General features: G+C 67.2%; 2 protein-coding genes across 5 annotated transcripts; one reads left to right on the forward strand and one right to left on the reverse strand.

Annotated features, from left to right (window-relative positions):
- Positions 1 to 2137: 2137 nt before the first annotated feature.
- On the forward strand, positions 2138 to 18682 carry SRRT (serrate, RNA effector molecule). 4 transcript variants are annotated; one of them, XM_063322211.1, is made up of 20 exons: positions 2138 to 2205; positions 2842 to 2964; positions 3522 to 3650; positions 4213 to 4359; positions 6135 to 6326; positions 8391 to 8560; positions 8676 to 8836; positions 9455 to 9562; positions 10059 to 10161; positions 10814 to 10989; positions 11927 to 11988; positions 12122 to 12200; positions 13056 to 13355; positions 14364 to 14534; positions 14644 to 14797; positions 15924 to 16117; positions 16826 to 16982; positions 17483 to 17572; positions 17932 to 18028; positions 18469 to 18682. In XM_063322211.1, exons 2-20 carry the CDS (start codon positions 2846 to 2848, stop codon positions 18542 to 18544), a joined length of 2685 nt encoding a protein of 894 aa, XP_063178281.1. In that variant the 5' UTR covers positions 2138 to 2205; positions 2842 to 2845; the 3' UTR covers positions 18545 to 18682. The 4 variants fall into 4 exon arrangements, with proteins under 4 accessions (XP_063178281.1, XP_063178282.1, XP_063178283.1 ...); XM_063322212.1 differs by having other exon boundaries at positions 6138 to 6326; XM_063322213.1 differs by lacking the exon at positions 18469 to 18682 and adding an exon at positions 16358 to 16467.
- Positions 18683 to 19074: 392 nt separating this feature from the next.
- On the reverse strand, positions 19075 to 20287 carry TMEM256 (transmembrane protein 256). Its single transcript, XM_063322217.1, has 4 exons — positions 20159 to 20287; positions 19945 to 19982; positions 19787 to 19867; positions 19075 to 19698 (listed from the first exon to the last, which is right to left on the reverse strand). Exons 1-4 carry the CDS (start codon positions 20232 to 20234, stop codon positions 19555 to 19557), a joined length of 339 nt encoding a protein of 112 aa, XP_063178287.1. The 5' UTR covers positions 20235 to 20287; the 3' UTR covers positions 19075 to 19554.
- Positions 20288 to 20408: the final 121 nt, after the last annotated feature.

Genomic DNA, 20408 nt, shown 5'->3' on the forward strand with positions numbered 1-20408 from the left:
TGAACTGGGGGCACTGGGGTGGGCTGGGGGGGGGGGGGTCTAAGGGGGGACTGGGATGAACTGGAGGCACTGGGATGGGCTGAGGGTGTCGGGGGTGGGGGTGGGGGCACTGGGATGGACCGGTGGGTTCCTAAGGGGGGACTGGGATGAACTGGGGGCATTGGGATGGGATGGGGGGGGGGTGTCCTGAGGAGCGACTGGGATGAACTGGGGGCACTGGGGTGGGCTGGGGGGGGTCTAAGGGGGGACTGGGATGAACTGGGGGCACTGGGGTGGGCTGGGGGGGGGTGTCTAAGGGGGGACTGGGATGAACTGGGGGCACTGGGGGTGGGTTCTGAGTGGGGGACAGGGAGGTACTGGGGGCACAGAGATGGGCTGAGGGTGTCGTGGGGGGGGGACACTGGGATGGACTGGTGGGTGCCTAAGGGGGGACTGGGAGAGACTGGGATGGACTGGGGGGGTCGTCCTGAGGGGGGACTGGGGGCACTTGGATGGGCTGGGGGAGGTTCTAAGGGGGGGACTGGGAGGGACTGGGGGGATCCTGAGGGGGCACTGGGATGAACCGGGGGGCTCTGGGAGGGCACGGGGATGAACTGGGGGCACTGGGATGGACTAGGGGGGTCCTAATGGGGCACTGGAACAGACTGGGGGGGGGGGGCTGGGGCGGGCTGGAGGAACTGGGAGGGTCTGGGAGGCCACTGGGATGAACTGGGGGAACTGGGATGGACTGGGGGAGGGTCCTGAGAGAGACTGGAGCCACTGTGGGGACTCTAGGGGGGAACTGGGATGGACTAGGGGGGTCTGGGGGGGCACTGGGATTGACTGGGGGAGCACTGGGATGGACTAGGGGGGTCTGGGGGGCCACTGGGATTGACTGGGGGAGCACTGGGATGGACTAGGGGGGTCTGGGGGGCCACTGGGATTGACTGGGGGGGCACTGGGATGGACTAGGGGGGTCTGGGGGGCCACTGGGATTGACTGGGGGAGCACTGGGATGGACTGGGGGGTCTGGGGGGCCACTGGGATTGACTGGGGGGGCACTGGGATGGACTGGGGGCACTGGGATGGACTGAGGGGGCCTGGGGGGGTGCTGGGATGGACTGGGGGGACTGGGATGGACTGAGGGGGCCTGGGGGGGGCACTGGGATGGACTGGGGGGACTGGGATGGACTGAGGGGGCCTGGGGGGACACTGGGATGGACTGGGGGGACTGGGATGGACTGAGGGGGCCTGGGGGGGCATTGGGATTGACTGGAGGGGGCCCGAGGTGGGACTGGGATTGACTGGAGGCACTGAGACAGACTGGGGGGGTCCCAAGGGGGGCTGGGGGCACTGGGATGGATCTGGGGGGGTCCTAAGGGAGGACCGGGACGGAGTGGAGGCACTGGGGTGGACTGGAGGGGTCCTAAGGGGGCACTGGGAACACTGGGATGCACCGGTGGGGCCCACAGCGGGAGTGGGACATACTGGGAGGCCCTGGGGGGGGACGACACGGGGAAACTGAGGCCCTGGGGGAACGGGGGCGGGACGCTGGGAGGGACTGGGGGATGCTGGGGGCACTGGTTACCTGTGGGGGCACATGCGCGTCGCGGGCCGCCCCCCCCCGCCCCCCGCCGCAAAATGGCGTCGGGGAGAGCCATGGCGACGCCCAGGGCGGCCTCAGGGCGGGGCGCGTGCGCGGGGCGGGCGAGACAAAATGGCCGCCCGCGCCCCTCTCACGTGACCCCACGGGAGATGGCGGCCCCCCGCCCGCGCGCGCGCGCGCGCGCCCGCCGCCCGGCAGCCAATGGGAGCAGGCGATGGGGTGGGTGGGCGGGGCCGGCCGCACCACAGAGCTCCGGTCCTCCAGGGCCGAGCCTAGAGCGTCCACCGCCACCATAGAGAGCTGGGCCCGCGGCTCGCACACGCTTTTCTGCGTCCCGCAGACCATAGACCCGGAGCTCCCCGGCCAGAGCGAATCACCCGCCCCCCCGCACCGGCTGACCCCTCCGGTAACCACCCCCTCGCGACGAAACCATAGAGGAACTCCGAGGTCCTCCCGCGTTCCTAGAGCGGCGGCCATACGGTCTCCCCTCTAGCCCCCCCCCCTTTTCCTCTCTACCCCGCCGCCCCGCCTTCCGTTAGACGTCACGTCCGGCCGGCGCGGACCGGAAGCGAGCGGGCGGCGGCGCGCGGAGCGGAGCGCGGCCGGGAGCGCGGGGGAAGGTGTGGGGGGGCCCCGGCGTGACATCACGGGGACGGGAGGGGGTGTCGGGGGGTTCGGGGGGGGCCATGGCGGGGGGTGAGAGGTCGGGGGGGGGGGGGTTCGGGGGGGTTGTGGGATAGTGGGGGGTCGGGAGGGCCCCGGGGGATTGTGGGATATTGGGGGGGTCCTGGGGGATGGTGGGATTTTGGGGGGGTTTGGGGGGGGGGTCGGGGGGTTCCCGGAGGATCATGGGATGCTGGGGGGGGCCGCAGGGGATTGGGGGATTTTGGGGGGGTCCTGGGGGATCATGGGAACCTGGGGGGGGCAGAGGATGGCGGGATATTGGGGGCTTTTGGGGGGCGGGGGGGGGCCCTTGGGGGATTGTGGGATGTTGGGGGGGGTCCCGGGGGATTGGGGGATATCGGGGGGGGTTGGGGGGATGAGGGGGATTGCGGGATGCTGGGGGTTCCCGAGGAATTTTGGGGTGTTGGGGGGGTGGGAGACTCTGGGCTTTGACGGGGGGGGGGTTGGGTTCTCTCTGGAGGGGCTACAAGGGATTGTGGGGTACCGGGGATGCCCCTGGGGGGGGCTGATGGGGTAAGGGAGACCCCATAGGGGTCCGTTGACCGTGTCCGTCCGTCCCCGTCCCCCCCCAGCGCCATGGGGGACAGCGACGACGAGTACGACCGGCGCCGGCGGGACAAGTTCCGTCGGGAGCGCAGCGACTACGACCGCTCGCGGGAGAGGGACGAGCGGCGGCGTGACGACTGGAGCGACCGGTGCGGCGCTGCGGGGGGGGGGGGCCCCAACCCCCGGGGGTGGGGAGCGGGCGGGCACAACCCCCCCCAGGTTGTCCCCAACATCCCCGGGGTGTCCCCAGTGCCGTGTCCCCCCACCTTCCTCGGGCAGCGACTGGGATCGGAGCCAGGAGCATCTCGGTGGGGGTGTCCCCAAACCCCTTGGGGGAGTCCCCAAAACCCCCAGCGTGTCTCCAGACCCCCCCGGGGGGGGGTCCCCAACCCCTCCGGGGGGGCCCCCAAACGCCCCCAAGGTGTCCCCAGCGCTGTGTCCCCCCACCCGCCTGGTGCAGGGTCTGGGATCGGGGCCAGGAATGCCATGATGGGGGGGTCCCCAACTCCCCCTAGGATGTCCCCAACTGCCCGCGGGGTCCCCGGTGCTGTGTCCCGCCCCCACCCCGATGCAGGGACTGGCATTGGGGCAGGGAGCACGGCGACAGGGGGGTCCCCAACCCCCCCCAGAGAGTTCCCAATCCCTCGGGGGCGTTCCCAAGCCCCCCCCCCCCCGCCTGTCCCCAACACTGTCCCTGTCCCCCCAGAGACTGGGATCGGGGCCGGGAGCGCCGCAGCCGGGGCGAGTACCGGGATTACGACCGGACACGCCGGGAGCGGTTCTCGCCCCCTCGCCACGAGCTCAGCCCCCCCCAGAAACGCCTGCGCCGCGACTGGTGAGTGTCCCCCCCCCGAACCGCGCGCCCCCGCCCCCGAACCCCACCACAGCCCCCACAAATCTTGCTGTAGCCCCCCCCAAATCTTACCACCGTCCCCCCAAACCCCACAGCAGCAACCCCACAGATCTCAACGCATCCCCCCATTCCGTTGGCAGCCCCTCCAAATCCCATCACAGCTTTCCAAATTCTACCGCAGCCCCCCCAACGCCGCACCGGCCCCCTCCGAGCGACCCCCAGATCCTGCCGCAGCCCTCCAATCCTCACCGTAGCCCCCCACAAATCCCGTGGCAGCCCACCACAGCCCCCCAACCCCTGCTGCAGCCCCCAAAACTCTGCCACAGCCCTCCCAGTCCCCACAGCGGCCCCCCCAACACCGCCACAGACCCCCCCAAACCCCACCACAGCGTCACAGTCCTACGGCAGCCCCCACAAACCCCACCACAGCCCCCTCAGACCCCACCATAGCCCCCCAGTCCCATGGCAGCCCCCCAAAACCCCATGGCAACCCCTCAAACCCCATCACAGCCCCCCAAACCCTGATGTCCCCCTCCTCCGCCAGGGATGAGCACAGCGGGGATCCCTACCACAGCGGCTACGACATGCCCTACAGCGGGGGGGGCGCCGGCCCCACCTACGGCCCCCCCCAGCCCTGGGGGCACCCCGAGATGCACGTCATGCAGCACCACATCCTGCCCATCCAGGCCAGGTAAGGACTCTGCCCCCTGCTCTGCCCCCCAGCACCCCCAAAACCACCTCAGCAGCCCCCCAGGTCCTTCCCTGTTCACCCCCAGGGCCCGAATCGGACAGTAATTGCCCCAAACTGCCCCGTAATGGACCAAATCGCCCAGTAATTGCCTCAACCCCCCACCCGAATGTCCCAAATCACACGGCGATTGCCCCAAACCGCCCCAAAACAGCCCAAATCACGCAGTAATTGTCTTAAAGCTGCCAGTAACGTCCTTTGGTGACCCAGTAACAGTCTGAACTGCGCCATGAGGTCATTAAGCTGCCCCATAATGTCACTGAGTCACCCAGTAACGGCCCCAAACTGCCCCATAATGGGCTCAAATTGCTGCAGGATTTCCCCAAGGCAGTAATTACCAACTCAAAGGATCCTGAACTGCCCCGTAACGTATTTGAGCCACCCGATAACAGCCGAAACTGCCCCATAAGAGCCCCAAACCGCCCTGTAATGTCCTTGAGCCACACAAAACCAGACGAAACTGCCTCATAATGGGCCCAAATTGCCCTATAAGAACTCTGAACCCCCTACCAACAGCCCAAAGTACCCTGTAATGTCTCTGAGCCACCTAATAACAACCTAAAATACCACATAAGGTCTCCAAACTGCCCCGTAATATTCCTGAACTGCCCAATAACAGCCCTAAATCCCCTATAATGGACCCAAACTGCGCTATAGTGTGTCTGAATTGCCCGGTAGCAGCCCAGAGTTCCCTGTAATGCGTCTGAGCCACCCAGTAACAGCCTAAAATGCCCCATAAGGGCCCCAGACTGCCCCATGATGTCCCTGAGCCACCCGGCAACAGCCCAAACTGCTCCGTAATGGACCCAAACCGCCCCATTATGGCTCTGAGCCACTCAATAACAGCCCAAACTACCCCGTAATGGTCCCAAACTGGCTTACGAGGGACGGAACCTGCCCTGTAACGTTCACGAGTCTCCTCATAACAGCCGGGAATGTCCCGTAACGGCCCCAGACTGCCCCATGACGTCTCTGAGCCGCCCCATAACGGCCTAAAATGTTCTTTAATGGCCCCAAACTGACCTTTAATGGCCCCAAACTGACCTATAATGGCTTCAAACTGGCCCCAAACTGATCTATAATGGCTTTAAACTGCCGCATGACGTTTCTGAGATGCCCCATAACGGCCTAAAATGTTCTTTAATGGCCCCAAACTGGCCTTTACTGGCCCCAAACTGGCCTATAATGGCCCCAAACTGCCCCATGACATTTCTGAGATGCCCAATAACGGCCTAAAATGTTCTTTAATGGCCCCAAACTGACCTTTAATGGCCCCAAACTGGCCTATAATGGCCCCAAACTGCCCCATGACATTTCTGAGATGCCCCATAACGGCCTAAAATGTTCTTTAGTGGCCCCAAACTGGCCTTTAGTGGCCCCAAACTGCCCCATGACATTTCTGAGATGCCCCATAATGGCCTAAAATGTTCTTTAGTGGCCCCAAACTGGCCTTTAGTGGCCCCAAACTGACCTTTAGTGGCCCCAAACTGCCCCATGACATTTCTGAGATGCCCCATAACGGCCTAAAACGTTCTTTAATGGCCCCAAACTGACCTATAATGGCCCCAAACTGCCCCATGATGCCCCTGACCCCCCCAGTAACAGCCCGGAGTGCCCCATAACGTCCCCAAACCGCCCCATAAATGCCCCAAACCGCCCCGTAAGGAGGCGGCAGCGTCCCCGTGTCGGGGGTGCCGACTCCTGCCTGTGCCCCCAAGCAGACTGGGGAACATCGCGGAGGTGGACCTGGGCATGGCCCCCCCGGTGATGAAGAGCTTCAAGGAGTTCCTGCTCTCCCTGGACGACGCCGTGGACGAGACGGAGGCGGTGAAGCGATACAACGACTACAAGCTCGATTTCCGCCGCCAGCAGATGCAGGATTTCTTCCTGGCCCATAAAGACGAGGAGTGGTACGTCCGAGGGAGGAGCCCCCCCCCACCCCCCGAAAAAGCCATCCCACCAAAAAAAAAAAAAAAAAAAGCCACTTTCCACCCCCAAAAAAACCCCGCTTTCCACCCCAAAAAAGCCGCCGTCTTCTCTAAATCCCGCTGCGGCCGCCCCCAGTTTAAACCAGTGGGGGTTTGGGGAAGGGAAGGGGAGGGGGGGGATTCCAGCCGCCCCCCGTGGCTTGATTTGAGGGGGGGGGCGGGAAGACACCCCAGGGAATGTCGGGAGGGGTTCGGGGGGGGTTGGATTTTGGGGTGGGGGGAGGCCGGAGCGGCCCCGGACCCGCGCGCGGTCGTTAACCATTCCCTTTTCTCCCCTCCTCCGAAGCGCCCGCCGCCAGCCAGGTTTTCCCTCCGGACGTCGTCCGCCAGCTTTAAAAAATAAAACAAACCCCCCCCGCCCCGCGGCGGCCGGGGCTCGTTAACGCTCATTTCCTTAACGAGCTTTTTTTTTTTTTTTTTTTTCCCCCCCCATTTTTCTCCCCCCTCCACGTTGACGTGCTCTGGGGGGGCTGCGGGCAGACAGCCAGGGCTGAGGGTCGCGCACAATGCGGCCGGTAGCGAGCAAAAGTCGCAGGAAACAGGCAGGGACCGTTTGTTGTTTTATTTTTTTTTTTTTTTTTTTTTCGGGAACCCCCCCCCCACCTCACGGAGGGGCCCAAACGCGGGGAGACCCCCCCGCTCCCCCTCCTTTTTCCATTTTTCAGCCAACTTTTTTAGTGTTTTTCTAGTTGGTTTTTTTTTTTTTCTTCTTCTACTTCCCTTTGCTTTAAAACAAACAAACAAACAAACAAAAAACGGTATTAATTATGCTAATAAGTAACAAAGCGCCGACGCGGGGGCCCGGCCGGACGGCGACGCTCGTGGCAAGCGTATGTATGACCCACCGCACCCCCCAAAACCCCCCAATTCCCACCCAAAACACCCCCCGCTCCCCCTTTCCCCAGGGCCGCCGCTGCCGATCGCCGCCGCTGCGCCGGAGCCCCCACCCGGGCCGAGACTGGGGGCTGGGCCCCCCCTAAGTTTGGGGGGTGGTAGTTGGGGGAGGGGGGGATCGTTAGGGTGTTGACGAGGTTCCTGAGTTGATGGGGACGGGTCCCTGCGACCCCCAACTGGGGACACGGGGGGTCATTGAACCCCCATTGGGGGACACAGGGGCTGCCCCATGCCCTGCTCTGGGGATGCGGGGGGGTCACTGCACCCCAATTTGGGGACACAGAGGCCCCCCCCACTCCCCGCTTTGGGGACGCGGGGGCTCCCCCCACCCCATTTGGGGGGCGCAGGGGTTCCTACACCCCAACTGGGGGACACTGGGATCCCCCCACCCCGATCAGGGCAGACGAGGGGTCCTTGTACCTCGAGGTGGGGGGACACGGGGGGGGTCCTGCACCCCGTAGAGGGGGAAACGGGGCTCCCCCCACCCTGGTCGGGGCACGTGGGGTCCCTGTACCCCACTGAGGGGAAATGGGGGGGGTCCCTGTACCCCCAGTTAGGGGAAATGGGGGTCTCCACTCCCCAGTTAGGACAGACAGGGCCCCCCCGACCCGTACCCCAGCCCCAAAAGATGGGGGCGCCCATCGGCTAGAAACAGGGGGTCCCCCCACCCCATGTGCTAGAAATGGGGGTCCCCCCACCCCAGATGTGCCGGACAGGGGTCCCCCCACCCTAAATATGCCAGATGAGGGGTCCCCCCACCCCAGACATGCCGGATGGGGGATCCCCATGCCCCAGATATGCAAAAAGGGGGGGCTCCTCCCACCCCAGATGTGGCAGACGCAGGGGGGGGAAGTCCCTGCCCCACACGTGCCAGAAGGGGGGTCCCCCCACCCCAGATGTGCCAAAAGAAGGGTCCCTGCTCCCCCCCCAAAACAGCCAGGGGGGTGATGGGGGGGTTCCCCCCTCTCCCCTGCCGCAGCGGGACCCCCGGCTGGGGCAGGGCTGTCCCCCCCCCAATCCCTGACACCCCCATCTTCCCCCCCGCCCCCCTCCATGTGTTTCCCCCCCCCCCCCCCCCCCGCCAAACCCCAGGTTCCGCTCCAAGTACCACCCGGACGAGGCGGGGAAGCGGAAGCAGGAGGCGCAGGCGGCCCTGAGGAACCGCCTCAACGTCTTCCTCTACCTCTCGGAGAACGGCTGGTTCGACAACCTGCTCCTGGACATCGACCGCGCCCCCGCCATCATCAAAACCCTCGATGCCGGTAGGGACCCCCCCCCACACCACCCCCCGCCTCCAAAAAACACCTTTCTGGCTTTTGTCAGCCCCTCTCTCCTCTTTTCTCACCCCACTTTCTGGGGGGTTCGTTTTTCCGCCAGCGGTGATTAAGATGGAAGGGGGGACGGAGAACGACCTGCGCATCCTGGAGCAGGAGGAGGAGGAGGAGCGGCAGGAGAAGGCCGAAGCGGCCAAGAAGGAGGAAGCCCGACCCCCTGACGCCGACCGCAAGGAGAAGGAGGAGAAGGAGGAGGGAAAGAAGGTCTGGGGTGACACCCCCCCAAAATGGGGTCTCTTTTCGGGTCTCCTTGTTGTCTCTTTTGGGTTTTCTTGGCCCCTTGGTGTCTCTTTTGGGGTCCCCGCGGTCTCTGCTGGGGGTTCCTTTGGTCCATGGGGTGTCCTCTGGGGTTCCCTTGTTCTACGGGGTCTCTCCTGGAGTCCCCTCAGTCTTTCTTGGGGTCCTCCTGGGCCCTTGGGATGTCATTTGGGGTCCCCATGGGCTCCCCTGGGATCTCTCCTGGCCCCTGGGGTCCCCATAATCTCTCCTGGGGTCCCCTTGTACCCTTGAGGTTTCTTTTGGGGTCTCCGTGGCCCCTTGGGGGTCTCCTTGGGCACGTGGCCTCTCCTTTGGGTCCCTCTGGTCTGTGGGATCTCGTTTGGGGTCCCCTTGGCCCCGTGGGGTCTCTCCTGGGGTCCCCTTGGGGTGTCCCCCTGCCCCAGGCTCTCCTCCTGCGGTCCCCTTGGGCCCATGGGGGTGTCTCCTGGGGGTCCCTGGGGTCTCCTCAGGGGTCCCCTTGGCCCTGGGGGGTCTCTTTTGGGGTTCCCCGGCCCTGTGGGTCCCCCCGCTCCCCGTGACACCCCCTGCCCCCCCCCCAACCAGGGCGAGGGGGAGGCGCCGAGCGAGGAAAAGGCCAAGAAGGGGCCGGAGGAGGAGGAGGAGAAGGAGAAGGGACGGAAGGAGGAGGAAGGGGACAAGGAGGGCAAGAAGGTGAGCGGGCCACGCCCACATCAGGCCACACCCCCCGCCTGTCAGGCCACACCCCCTGTAATAGGCCCCACCCCATCCACCAGCGCCTGTGGCTTGTGCTGAAGCCCCGCCCCCCTTTCTGCCAAGCCCCGCCCCCCTTTCTGCCAAGCCCCGCCCCCCTTTCTGCCAAGCCCCACCCACCAATGGGCTGGGCCCGCCCCCTTTTTGAAACCCCGCCCTCCCTTTTGAAACCCCACCCCCTTTCCATTAGGCCCCGCCCTTTGCAAGCCCCACAGGCCCCTCCCCTTGAGCCAAGCCCCTCCCCTTTCCCTCAGGCTCCTCCCCCTTTTCTTTGGCGCCTCCCATTCGGACAAGCCACGCCCCCTTTCCCCAGGCTCCGCCCCTTCCCCAAGCCCCACCCCCTTCCCCTGCTCTGCCCCTGGGCTCTGGCCCCGCCCCCTGCCGAGGCCCCGCCCCCCCCGGCCCCGCCCCAGCGCCCCCTGTCGGCCCCTCCCAGGCCAGCAAGAAGCGGCCGCGGCAGCGCAACGGGGACGACAGCGACGAGGGCAGCGCCAGCGACTCCGAGAGCGAGGGCGAGGGCGGCCGCGGGGACAAGGACGGTGGGACACGGCGGGGGACACACGGGGAGGGCGGGGGGGGGGGGACGGACAGGGAGGGTCTCGGGGAGGGTCCCTGATGCCCTTGGGGGACCCAGGGAGCTCCCCGGGGGGTCCTTCGCGGGGCGTGGGGGACCCTGGGGGGACAAGAGGGTGCCAGGGGGATCTCGGGGGTCCCTGGGGGGGACGTGGAGAATCTTGGGGGGCTCCTTGAGGTCTTTGGGGTGGTATTGAGGGGTCGTGGAGGGTCTTGGGGGGACACTGAGGTCCCCTTGGGGGGTCCCAGAGATCCTTGGGGGGATATTGAGGGTCTTGGGGGATGTGGGGGATCCTCAGGGGGATGCTGAGGTCCCCCTGGAGGGGGGGGGGATGGTCCCTGAGGCCCTTGGGAGTCCCTGCGGGGACATTGGAACCCCTTGGGAGTCCCTGGGGGGATACGGAGGGTCTTGGGGGGTCCCTGAGGTCGTTGGGTTTCCCTGGGAGGGGGCACTGAGGATCCCTGAACGTCCTGGGGGGGTTAAATGGGACCTGGGGGGGGACTTCAGGGCTTGGAGGGGACTTAGGGGCTCCGGGGACACTGAATGGGGGCCGGGGCTTTGAGGGGTCCCTGCTTGTCCCTGACTCCCCCCATTTCCCCCCCCCCCGCCCCCAACAGAGGAGAAGGGGAAGGAGGAAAAGGCCCGTGAGGAAGAGGGGGGGCCGGCGGCGCCGAAGGCCAAGGAGAAGGAGAGCGGGGGGGGGACGGAGCCCAAACCTCGCCCCCTCCACAAAACCTGCTCCCTCTTCATGCGCAACATCGCGCCCAACATCTCCCAGGCCGAGATCGTGGCGGTGAGACCCCCAACCCCCCCCCAAAACCCCCAACCACCCCCCAGCCCCCTCAAAACCCCCAACATCCACCAAAACCCCCCCCAAAACCCTCCCAAACCACCCCAAAAATACCCCAACCCCCCCAAGTACCCCTTCCAACCCCCCCAAACCACCCCAAAAATACCCCAACCCCCCCAAGAACCCCTTCCAACCCCCCCAAACCACCCCAAAAATACCCCAACCCCCCCAAGAGCTCCTTCCAACCCCCCAAAAATACCCCAACCCCCCCAAGTACCCCTTCCAACCCCCCCAAACCACCCCAAAAACACCCCAACCCCCCCAAGAACCCCTTCCAACCCCCCCAAACCACCCCAAAAACACCCCAAGAACCCCTTCCAACCCCCCCAAACCACCCCAAAAACACCCCAATCCCCCCAAGAACCCCTTCCAACCCCCCCAAACCACCCCAAAAATACCCCAACCCCCTAAGTACCCCTTCCAAACCCCCCAAACCACCCCAAAAACACCCCAACCCCCCCAAGAACCCCTTCCAACCCCCCCAGCACCCCACAAAAAAACCTTCAACCCCCCCATCAAAAGCCTCCCTCCCCCCCCAAAAAACCCCCACTCCTCCAAAACAACCCAACCTTCCCGAAGCCCCCCAAGAAACCCCCACCCCCCCCTTAAAATCCCCCCCCAATAAGCCCTCAACCCCCCAAACCCTTCCCAGCGCCTCCCAAACCCCCCAAAAAACCCACCCCCTCAAGAAACCCCCAGCACCCGTGAAAAACCCCACCCACCCCCAAAAAGCCCCTCAACCCCCCCCCAAACCCTCCCAGCAGCTCCCAAACCCCCCCCCCAAAAAACCCCAAATTCCCTCCAAACCCCTCAACTCCCCCCCCCCCCCCCCAATAACTCCCCCCCCCTCAAAATAAACCCCCCCTTTTCCCCCCCCCAGCTCTGCAAGCGCTACCCCGGCTTCATGCGCGTGGCTCTGTCGGACCCCCAGCCCGAGAGGAGGTGGGTGCTGCCCCCCCCCGCCACGATCTGGGGACCCCCCAGGGGTTTGGGGACCCCCCCCCGGAATGCGGGGGGGGGGCGGGGGGTGTCTCACACCACGATGTCATCGTCGTCGTGTCCCCCCCCCCCCCAGGTTTTTCCGGCGGGGGTGGGTCACCTTCGACCGCAGCGTCAACATCAAGGAGATCTGCTGGAGCCTGCAGAACATCCGGGTGAGGGGGGGGCGTTCGGGGGGGGGGGCGTTCGGGGGGTATTTTGGGGTATTTTTTGAGATTTTTTCGGGGGGTGTTTTGGGCTTATTTTGGTGTTATTGCGGCGTTATTTCGGGGGCGTTTTCAGGATGAGTTTAGGGGTGTTCCAGGGTTATTTTCAGGGTTGTTTTTTGCGGGGGGGGGGGGATTATTTTGGGGGTATTTTGAGGATGGTTTTGGGGGGGTTTTGGGGTTGTCTCGGGTTATTTTGGGGTATTTCGCGGTGTTTCGGGGTTACCTGGGGGTATTGTAGGGGTGTTTTCAGGACATTTTGGGGGGTGTTTTGGGGTTATTTTGGGGGGTTTCTAGAGTTATTCCCTGGGGGGTTTCTGAGCGCGTAGGGAGGAGTTTTGGGGGAGTTTCGGGGTTATTTCAGGGTTTCACGCCCCCCCCCCCCCCGCCCCCCCTGCCCCCCCCTTGTGGGACTGCGAGCTCAGCCCGGGGTGAACCAGGACGGACGCGCTGCGCTATTTTGGGGCCACTTTGGTGTATTTTGGGGCCGTTTTAGCGTGGTTTTGGCCGGTTTGGGGGGATTTTTAGGTATTTTGGGGGGATTTTTAGGTATTTTGGGGGTTGTTTTGAGGTCTGACTCCCCCCCCTTTGCCCCCCCCCCCCCCAGAGCTGCGGGACTGAGCTGAGCCCCGGCGTGAACCGGGACCTGACGCGCTGGGCTATTTTGGGGCTACTTTAGTGTATTTTGGGGCTACTTTAGTGTATTTGGGGGCTATTTTAGTGTATTTTGGGCTGGTTTGTGGGTATTTTTGGGTGATTTTGGGGCATTTTGAAGCCTGACCCCACCTTTGCTCCCCCCCCCAGCTGCGGGACTGCGAGCTGAGCCCCGGCGTGAACCGGGACCTGACGCGCCGCGTGCGCAACGTGAGCGGCATCACGCAGCACCGCCCCATCGTGCGCAACGACATCAAGCTGGCGGCGCGGCTGGTGCACGCCCTGGACGGCCGCGCCCAGCTCTGGGCCACGCCCGGCCACGCCCTCGGGGGGGCCGCGCCCCCGGGGGGCGGGGGGACGGCGGGGACGACGGGGGACGCGCCACCCCCCGCCTCCGCCACCCCCCAGAACCCCGAAGGGGGGGACGGGGACGCTGCCGCCGCCGCCGGGGTGAGTGTGGGGGGGTCAAAGGGGGGAGGTCTGGGGCGGGGGGGGGGCTCCGGTGTCACCTCGTGGTCCACGATGTCCCCCTCAATGTCCCCGTTGTCCCCTCATGGACCCCTCGTGGTCCTCACTGTCCCCTTGTGGTCCCCTCATGGTCACCACATGGTCCCCATCGTCCCCTCCTGGTCCTTTCATGGTCCCCGCTGTCCCCTCGTGGTCCCCACTGTCCATCTCATGGTCCCCACTGTCCATCTCATGGTCCCCAGGTCCTTCTCATGATCCCTGAGTCCTCCTTGTGGCCCCTGGTGGTCCCCACGGCCATCTCATGGTTCCTGCGTCCATCTCTTGGTCCCCATCTCCCTCTGATGGTCCCTGGTAGTCCCCACGTCCATCTCGCAGTCCCCAAGTCCATCTCGTGATCCCTGCGTCCTCCTGATGGTCCCCACATCCCCTTCGTGTTTCCCACTGACTCCTGGTGGTCCCCAGGTCCTTCTCGTGGTCCCCAAGTGCTCCTTGTGGCTCCTGGTGGTCCCCACGTCCATCTTATGGTTCTTACACCCCCCGGTGGTCCCCATGGCCATCTTGTGGTCCCCACGCCCCCGTGGTGGCCCCTGGTGGTCCTTACATCCACCTGGTGGTCCCCGTGTCCTGGTCCCCACATCCCTCTGATGGTCCCTGGTGGTCCCCGTGTCCCCGTGGTGGCCCCTGGTGGTCCTTGCATCCATCTGGTGGTCCCCGTGTTCTGGTCCCCACGTCCCTCTGATGGTCCCTGGTGGTCCCCGTGTCCCCGTGGTGGCCCCTGGTGGTCCTTGCATCCGTCTGGTGGTCCCCGTGTCCTGGTCCCCACATCCCTCTGATGGTCCCTGGTGGTCCCCATGTCCCCGTGGTGGCCCCTGGTGGTCCTTACATCCATCTGATGGTCCTGGAGTCCTGGTCCCCATGTCCCTTTGATGGTCCCTGGTGGTCCCCACGTCCCCGTGGTGGCCGCGGGTGACGGCCCGGTGTCGGTGGCAGGCGGTGGGGTGGCAGAACCCGGTGCTGAAGCACATCACGGATTACCTGATCGAGGAGGTGAGCGCGGAGGAGGAGGAGCTGCTGGGCCGCGGCGGGGGCGACGCCGAGGAGGGGCCGCGCGAGGCCAACCCCGCCGAGGTCACCGTCGAGCGCGACGAGAAGCTCCTCAAGGTGACACCCCCTCCCGTCCCCCGCGTCCCCCCTGTCCCCATTCAACCTCCCTTGTCGCCGTCCCGTCCCCCGCCGTCCCCGCGTCCCCCCTGATGTCCCGTGTCCCCAGGTGCTGGACCGGCTGCTGCTCTACCTGCGCATCGTGCACTCGGTGGATTACTACAACACCTCCGAGTACCTCAACGAGGACGAGATGCCCAACCGCTGCGGCATCGTGCACGTGCGGGGCCCCCTGCCCCCCAACCGCGTCTCCCACGGAGAGGGTACGGCCCGACCCACCAGTTGGGGGGGGGGGGGGGGGTTGGGGGGGCTCCTGACCCCCGCTTGGGGATCTCCCGTCCCCCGACTGTGGGTCTGGGGGTCCCCTGCCCACCCCCTTCCCCCCCCCCGCCACCAGCTGTGGGTCTCAGGGCCAGGGAAGGTCCGGAGGGGGGGTTCCACGTGCCCCAGCCGTGGGTCTCCTGCCCCCAAAATGGGTCCTGGGGTCCCCAGCTGCGGGTCTCGGGGTCCCCTGTCCCCCAGACTGCTGCATCCCCCGTGTCCGCCCCCAGCCCCCGTGACCCCCCCAGCCCCCGTGACCCCCCCAAGCCCCCATGACCCCCCCCGACCCGTGTGTCCCCCCTGACCCATGTGTGTCCCCCCCCATCCCCTGTGACCCCCCCAACCCATGTGTGTCCCTCCCAGTCCCTGTGACCCCCCCCAGCCCCATGTCTCCCCTGACCCATGTGTGTCCCCCCCCAGCCCCCGTGACCCCCCCAGCCCCCGTGACCCCCCCCGACCCGTGTGTCCCCCCTGACCCATGTGACCCCCCCATCCCCATGTCCGCCCCCACCCCTGTGACCCCCCCGACCCATGTGTGTCCCCCCAGCCCCTGTGACCCCCTCTGACCTCTGTCCCCCCCATTCTGTGACCCTCCGTGACCCTCCCTGACCTGTGTGTCCCCCCCGACCCACGTGTGTCCCCCCCACCTGCATGTCCCCCCCAGGCCCTGTGACGCCCCCCAGGCCCTGCGACCCCCCTGACCCATGTGTGTCCCCCCCAGCCCCTGTGTCCCCCCCATCCCCTGTGACCCCCCCCAACACATGTGTGTCCCTCCCAGTCCCTGTGACCCCCCTCAGCCCTGTGTCCCCCCCCAGCCCCGTGTCTCCCCTGACCCATGTGTGTCCCCCCCTTCCCTGTGACCCCCCCCCCAGCCCCGTGTCTCCCCTGACCCATGTGTGTCCCCCCAGCCCCGTGTCCCCCGCAGCCCCCGTGTCCCCCGCAGCCCCTGTGTCCCCCGCAGCCCCTGTGTCCCCCCCAGCCCCTGTGACCCCCCCAGCCCCGTGTCCCCCCCATCTCCTGTGACCCCCCCATCTCCTGTGACCCCCCCGACCCGTGTGTCCCCCCCAGTGGCGGAGTGGCAGAAGAGCTTCGAGGAGCGGCTGGGGCCGCTGCTGGCGGGGCGCGAGGCGCTGCCCGAGGAGGAGGCGCAACGCCTGGGCCGCAAGGACCCCGAGCAGGAGCTGGAGAAGTTCGTCACCGCCAACACCCAGGAGCTGGGCAAGGACAAGTGGCTCTGTCCCCTCAGCGGCAAGAAGTTCAAGGTGGGGACATTGCGGGGGGGGACACGGACACGCTGGGGACGCCGGGGACAGCCGGGGACCAGGCAGGGGGAGGAGCGGTGGGGACACCTCGGCAGGAAGAACCTCCAGGGGGGGACGCAGGGGACGGCCAGCGGCTGAGCGGGGACAAGTGGCGGTGACCCTTCGGCGCCGAGAGGTTCAAGGTCGGGACATCGGGGACACTCGGGAAGCAGGCAGGGACAAGCGGTGGCGTCCCCTCAGCAGGGTGAAGCTCAAGGTGGGGACACTGGAGACAGGAGCAGGACATGGGGGACGCCCAGGAGCCAGGCAGGGACGAGCGGTGGTGGCACCTCAGTGGCAAGAAGCTCAAGGTGGGGACATTGGGGACACCCAGGAGCTGAGCAGGGACGAGTGTCCCCGTCCCCTTGGTGGCCGAGAGGCTTGAGGTGGGGAACAGAAGGACGTGGTGGGGGGGGGACGGACGACACGGGGGTGGAGACGAGGGGACACCGGGGACGTGGGGGGACATTGGGGATGGGAGGGGACGCGGTGGGATGCCGGAGAGCGTTGGGGACAGGGAGGAGAACGTGGACGGTGGCCCCTGGGGGAGGAACTGGGGGGTGCGAGGTGGGGGGGGGCGTCTGTCCCCCCCGCCGTGTCCATCCCCCCCCACCCCTGCGGTGTCCCCGTCGTCCCTGCGGTGTCCCCAAGGTGCCGTTGTCCCCGCAGGGCCCCGAGTTCGTGCGCAAGCACATCTTCAACAAGCACGGGGAGAAGATGGGCGCCGTGCGCAAGGAGGTTTTGTTCTTCAACAACTTCCTCATGGACCCCAAGCGCCCGGCGCTGCCCGAGGGCAAGGGGGGGCCCCCCCCCGGCCCCGCCCAGGGTGAGTGTGTGTCCCCCGTCCCCCCCCCGGGTCACCCCGACGTCCCCCCGCGGTCACCCCACGGAGGGGGGTGGGAACCCGACGGCTGCTCCCGTGTCCCTCGTGTCACCTCTCGGCCACCCCGGGGTCTGTGGGGGGTCGGTGACACCCCCATTCCCCCCCCCCCGGGTTCATTTGGGTCGGTGACACCCCAGTGTCCCCCCAAGGGTCCATACAGGGGTGGTGACACCCCAAAATCTGCCCCCCCGCCATGTCCCCTTGGCCACCCTGGGGGCTGGGGGGGGTTGGGGACACCCCAGTGTCACCCCCTGGGGTCCATACGGGGGTGCTGACACCCCGGTACCCCCCCCCAATGTCCCCGAGGGTCTGTATAGGGGTGGTGACACCCCCTTTACCCCCCCAGATACCCCCCCCCCGTGCCATTGTCCCCCTGTCCCCCAGCCTGGGGGGGTGTCCCAGTCCATATGTCCCCTTGACCCCCCCCCTGTCCCCCCCGCCAGGCCTGGCCCCGGGGCTGCCCTACCCCCCCCAGACGCCGCAGGGGATGATGCCCTACGGGCAGCCCCGGCCCCCCATCCTGGGCTACGGAGGTACGGAGGGGCTGGGGGGGCGGGGGGGGTCAGGGAGGGGGGTTGGGGGGGTCTTGTGGGGGTTTAGGGGCTCAAGGGGGGGCCCTGGGGGGGTCAGGGAGGGTCTTGGGGCCCTCAAGGCGGGGGGTTGGGGGGCTGGGGGGTGTCCAGGAGGGGGCTGGGGGGGCTCTTGGAGGGGTTTGGGGGGGGGGGCAGCAAGAGATCTGGGGGGGGGGGTGGGGCTCAGGGTGGGTGTGGGGGGGGTCAGTAACTGGAGCAGGGCACTGGGGGGGACTGGTCTCATGGGGGGGGGGTTGGGGGTCCCCACTGACCCCCCCCTTCCCCTCTCCCCCCCCTTCCCCTCTCCCCCCCCTCCCCAGGCGGCCCCCCCTACCCCCCCGGGCCCTACGCCGCCGGTCGGGGCAACTACGACACCTTCCGGGGCCAGGGGGGCTACCTCAACAAACCCCGCAGCAGGTAAGGGGGCAGCCCCATAGCGGGGGGGGGGGGCCTGGTCCCATCTGCGGGGGGGAACAGCCCTTACTTGGGGGGTGGGCTTGGTCTGGGGGGGGGGGAAGGACCCCACTGGGGGGACCCTGATCTCCCTTGGGGGGCAGGCTCATTTTGGGGGGCGGGGCGGGGGGGGTGTAGTAAGGACCCCCACTTGTGGGGCAGGTTGAAGGTTTTGGGGGGGGCGGTGGGGGTGAGTTACTTGGGGGGCAGGGGGGATCAATGTGGGGGGATGTGGGGGGGTCGAGGGCACTTAGGGGGTCCGGGGGGATCAATGGGGGGGGGATGTGGGGGGATCGAGGGCACTTAGGGGGGCAGGGGGGATCAATGGGGGGGGGATGTGGGGGGGTCGAGGGCACTTAGGGGGTCCCGGTGCCCCCCCCCCCGACCCCCCCGCTGCCCCCCAGGATGGTTCGGGGCGACCCCCGGGCGATCATCGAGTACCGCGACCTGGACGCCCCCGAGGACGTCGACTTCTTCTAGCGCCCCTCCCCCCCCCGCCCCCCCACCCCCTTTTGATACGCCCCTCCCCCACCCCCCACCCCCTTTGTACATCAACCCCCCCCCCCCAGCCCCCCACCCCCCAATAAATGGCCCCCCTGTGGGGCAGCACCCACTCGAGCCCCACTGCGGGGGGGAATCTGTGGGGCTGGGGGGTTCTGTGGGGCTGGGGGGGGGGTTCCATAGGGCGTGTATAGGGCTGACGATTGGATCTATGGGGCTGGGAGGGGTGTGTGGGGCTGGGAGGGATTCCATAGGGCATCTCTGGGGCTGGGGGGAGGGATCTGTGGGGCGGGGGGGGCGGGTCCTATGAGGTGTCTGTGGGAGATCTGTGGGGCTGAGGAGTGGGTCTATGGGGCTGGGAGGGGTGGAGGGGGGTAATCTGTGGGGCTGGGGGGGATCCATGGGGGATCTATGGGCCGGGGGTCTGTGCCCCGCCCACCCCGGACGCCTGGGTTCCCCCCCATGACGTAATGGAGGCGGTGCTAAAACTCGATCGTTTATTGCTGGAGAGGCCGAGGAAGGGCCGCCCACCAGCCAATCCGCTTTCAGCTCCTCCGATTGGCTGCTGGCCCAGCCAACGGGGAGAGGGAAGCGGGGGGGGGGTGGGCGGGGAGCCAGGCGACCATTGGCTGTCGCCCAGCAACTGCTGTGACGTCACCAAACTCAGCATCCCCCACGGCACCGGGGGGGAGGGGGAATCGTGCAGCAGCCAATCAGAAGGCGGGGGAAGGCCACACCCATTTTCTCATTATTGGCTGCTGCCCTTCACTGCTGCGCCCCAATCACGGTCCGGCGCGCAGGTGAGCGTGCACCCCCATTGGCCGGGAGCTCCACCAATAGGAGGCCGGCGACGGGGGAAGCTCCGCCTTTTAAAGGGGAAACGGGTCCCTCGGGAGGGGGGATGGCGGCGTCCCCGGGGGTCCCTCCGCCGTGGGTCCCGGACGCCGGGGTCCCTGGGGCTCCCCCCTCCGTGGGTCCCGGGCGCCCCCTCAGAGGGCCATGGAGGCCCAGGCGAGGATGAAGCAGGTCCCCCCCAGGGGCGCGGTGCGGTTGAAGCCTGGGTCCCCGCTGAGCCCGTGGTAGTAGAGGGGGAGGCAGAAGAGGCCGATCCCGGCGCAGAACAGAGACCCGGCCTGGGGGGAGGGGGGCGGGGGGGGGTCAGCGGGGGCGGGGGGGGGGGGGGGGGGGTCGGGGTCGGTGTGGGGGGAGGGGCGGACGCACCAGGGCGGGGCGGCGGCAGTGGGGGGCGGCCAGGAGCGCCAGGCTGTTCAGGAGGTGGAACCGGTTCGCCGTCTCGTAGAGCTGTTGGGGGGGGGGGAAGGGGTCAGGAGGGGACCCAGGCGTCCGGGTCCCCCCTCCCCCCCCACCCCGAAACTTACCTCCTTCTGATACTCGTCCCGGTCGCTGCGGCGGAGCCCTGGGGGGGGAGGGGAAAACGGGGGGGGCTGTGTCACTTATAGGCCCGTCCCCGGTTTCCCCTCCCCGACCCCGCAGACCCGGTCCCCGCCCTTCTCCGAGCCTCCCCCGGCCCCGTGTCGCCCCTCCCGGCCCCGTGTCCCCCCCGGCCCCGTGTGCCCTCCCCCCCGGCCCCACCGTGGGCCCCGTAGGCCGCAGCCGCCATCGCGGCGGCGCCGCTGAGGGCCCCGACCCGGCCCCAGGCTCCCGCCATGTCCCCGCGCGCTTCTGCTTCCGCTTCCGCTTCCGGCAGCGCCCGGAGCCCCGCCCACCTCGCCCTCTCTTCGGTTTTCTATTGGCTCAGCGCCGCGTCGCTCCGGCGGCGGGACGGGCCAATGGGAGCGCACCGCACGCGAAGGAGGGTCCCGCCCACCCGCCGGCGCTGAGG

The sequence above is a fragment of the Chroicocephalus ridibundus genome, unplaced genomic scaffold, assembly GCF_963924245.1.
Source record: "Chroicocephalus ridibundus unplaced genomic scaffold, bChrRid1.1 SCAFFOLD_580, whole genome shotgun sequence".
In the NCBI taxonomy this organism is placed as follows: domain Eukaryota; kingdom Metazoa; phylum Chordata; class Aves; order Charadriiformes; family Laridae; genus Chroicocephalus; species Chroicocephalus ridibundus.

Excerpts from the sequence above, each read along its gene's own strand:
- SRRT (XM_063322211.1), top strand. The coding sequence starts at position 2,846 with ATGGGGGACAGCGACGACGAGTACGACCGGCGCCGGCGGGACAAGTTC. Across the intron at positions 11,989-12,121 it reads GACCCCCAGCCCGAGAGGAG|GTTTTTCCGGCGGGGGTGGG; the intron begins GTGGGTGCTGCC and ends CCCCCCCCCCAG. Across the intron at positions 16,983-17,482 it reads CCCCCCCGGCCCCGCCCAGG|GCCTGGCCCCGGGGCTGCCC; the intron begins GTGAGTGTGTGT and ends CCCCCCCGCCAG.
- TMEM256 (XM_063322217.1), bottom strand. The coding sequence starts at position 20,234 with ATGGCGGGAGCCTGGGGCCGGGTCGGGGCCCTCAGCGGCGCCGCCGCG. Across the intron at positions 19,983-20,158 it reads TGCGGCCTACGGGGCCCACG|GGCTCCGCCGCAGCGACCGG; the intron begins GTGGGGCCGGGG and ends CTCCCCCCCCAG. Across the intron at positions 19,699-19,786 it reads ACTGCCGCCGCCCCGCCCTG|GCCGGGTCTCTGTTCTGCGC; the intron begins GTGCGTCCGCCC and ends CCCTCCCCCCAG.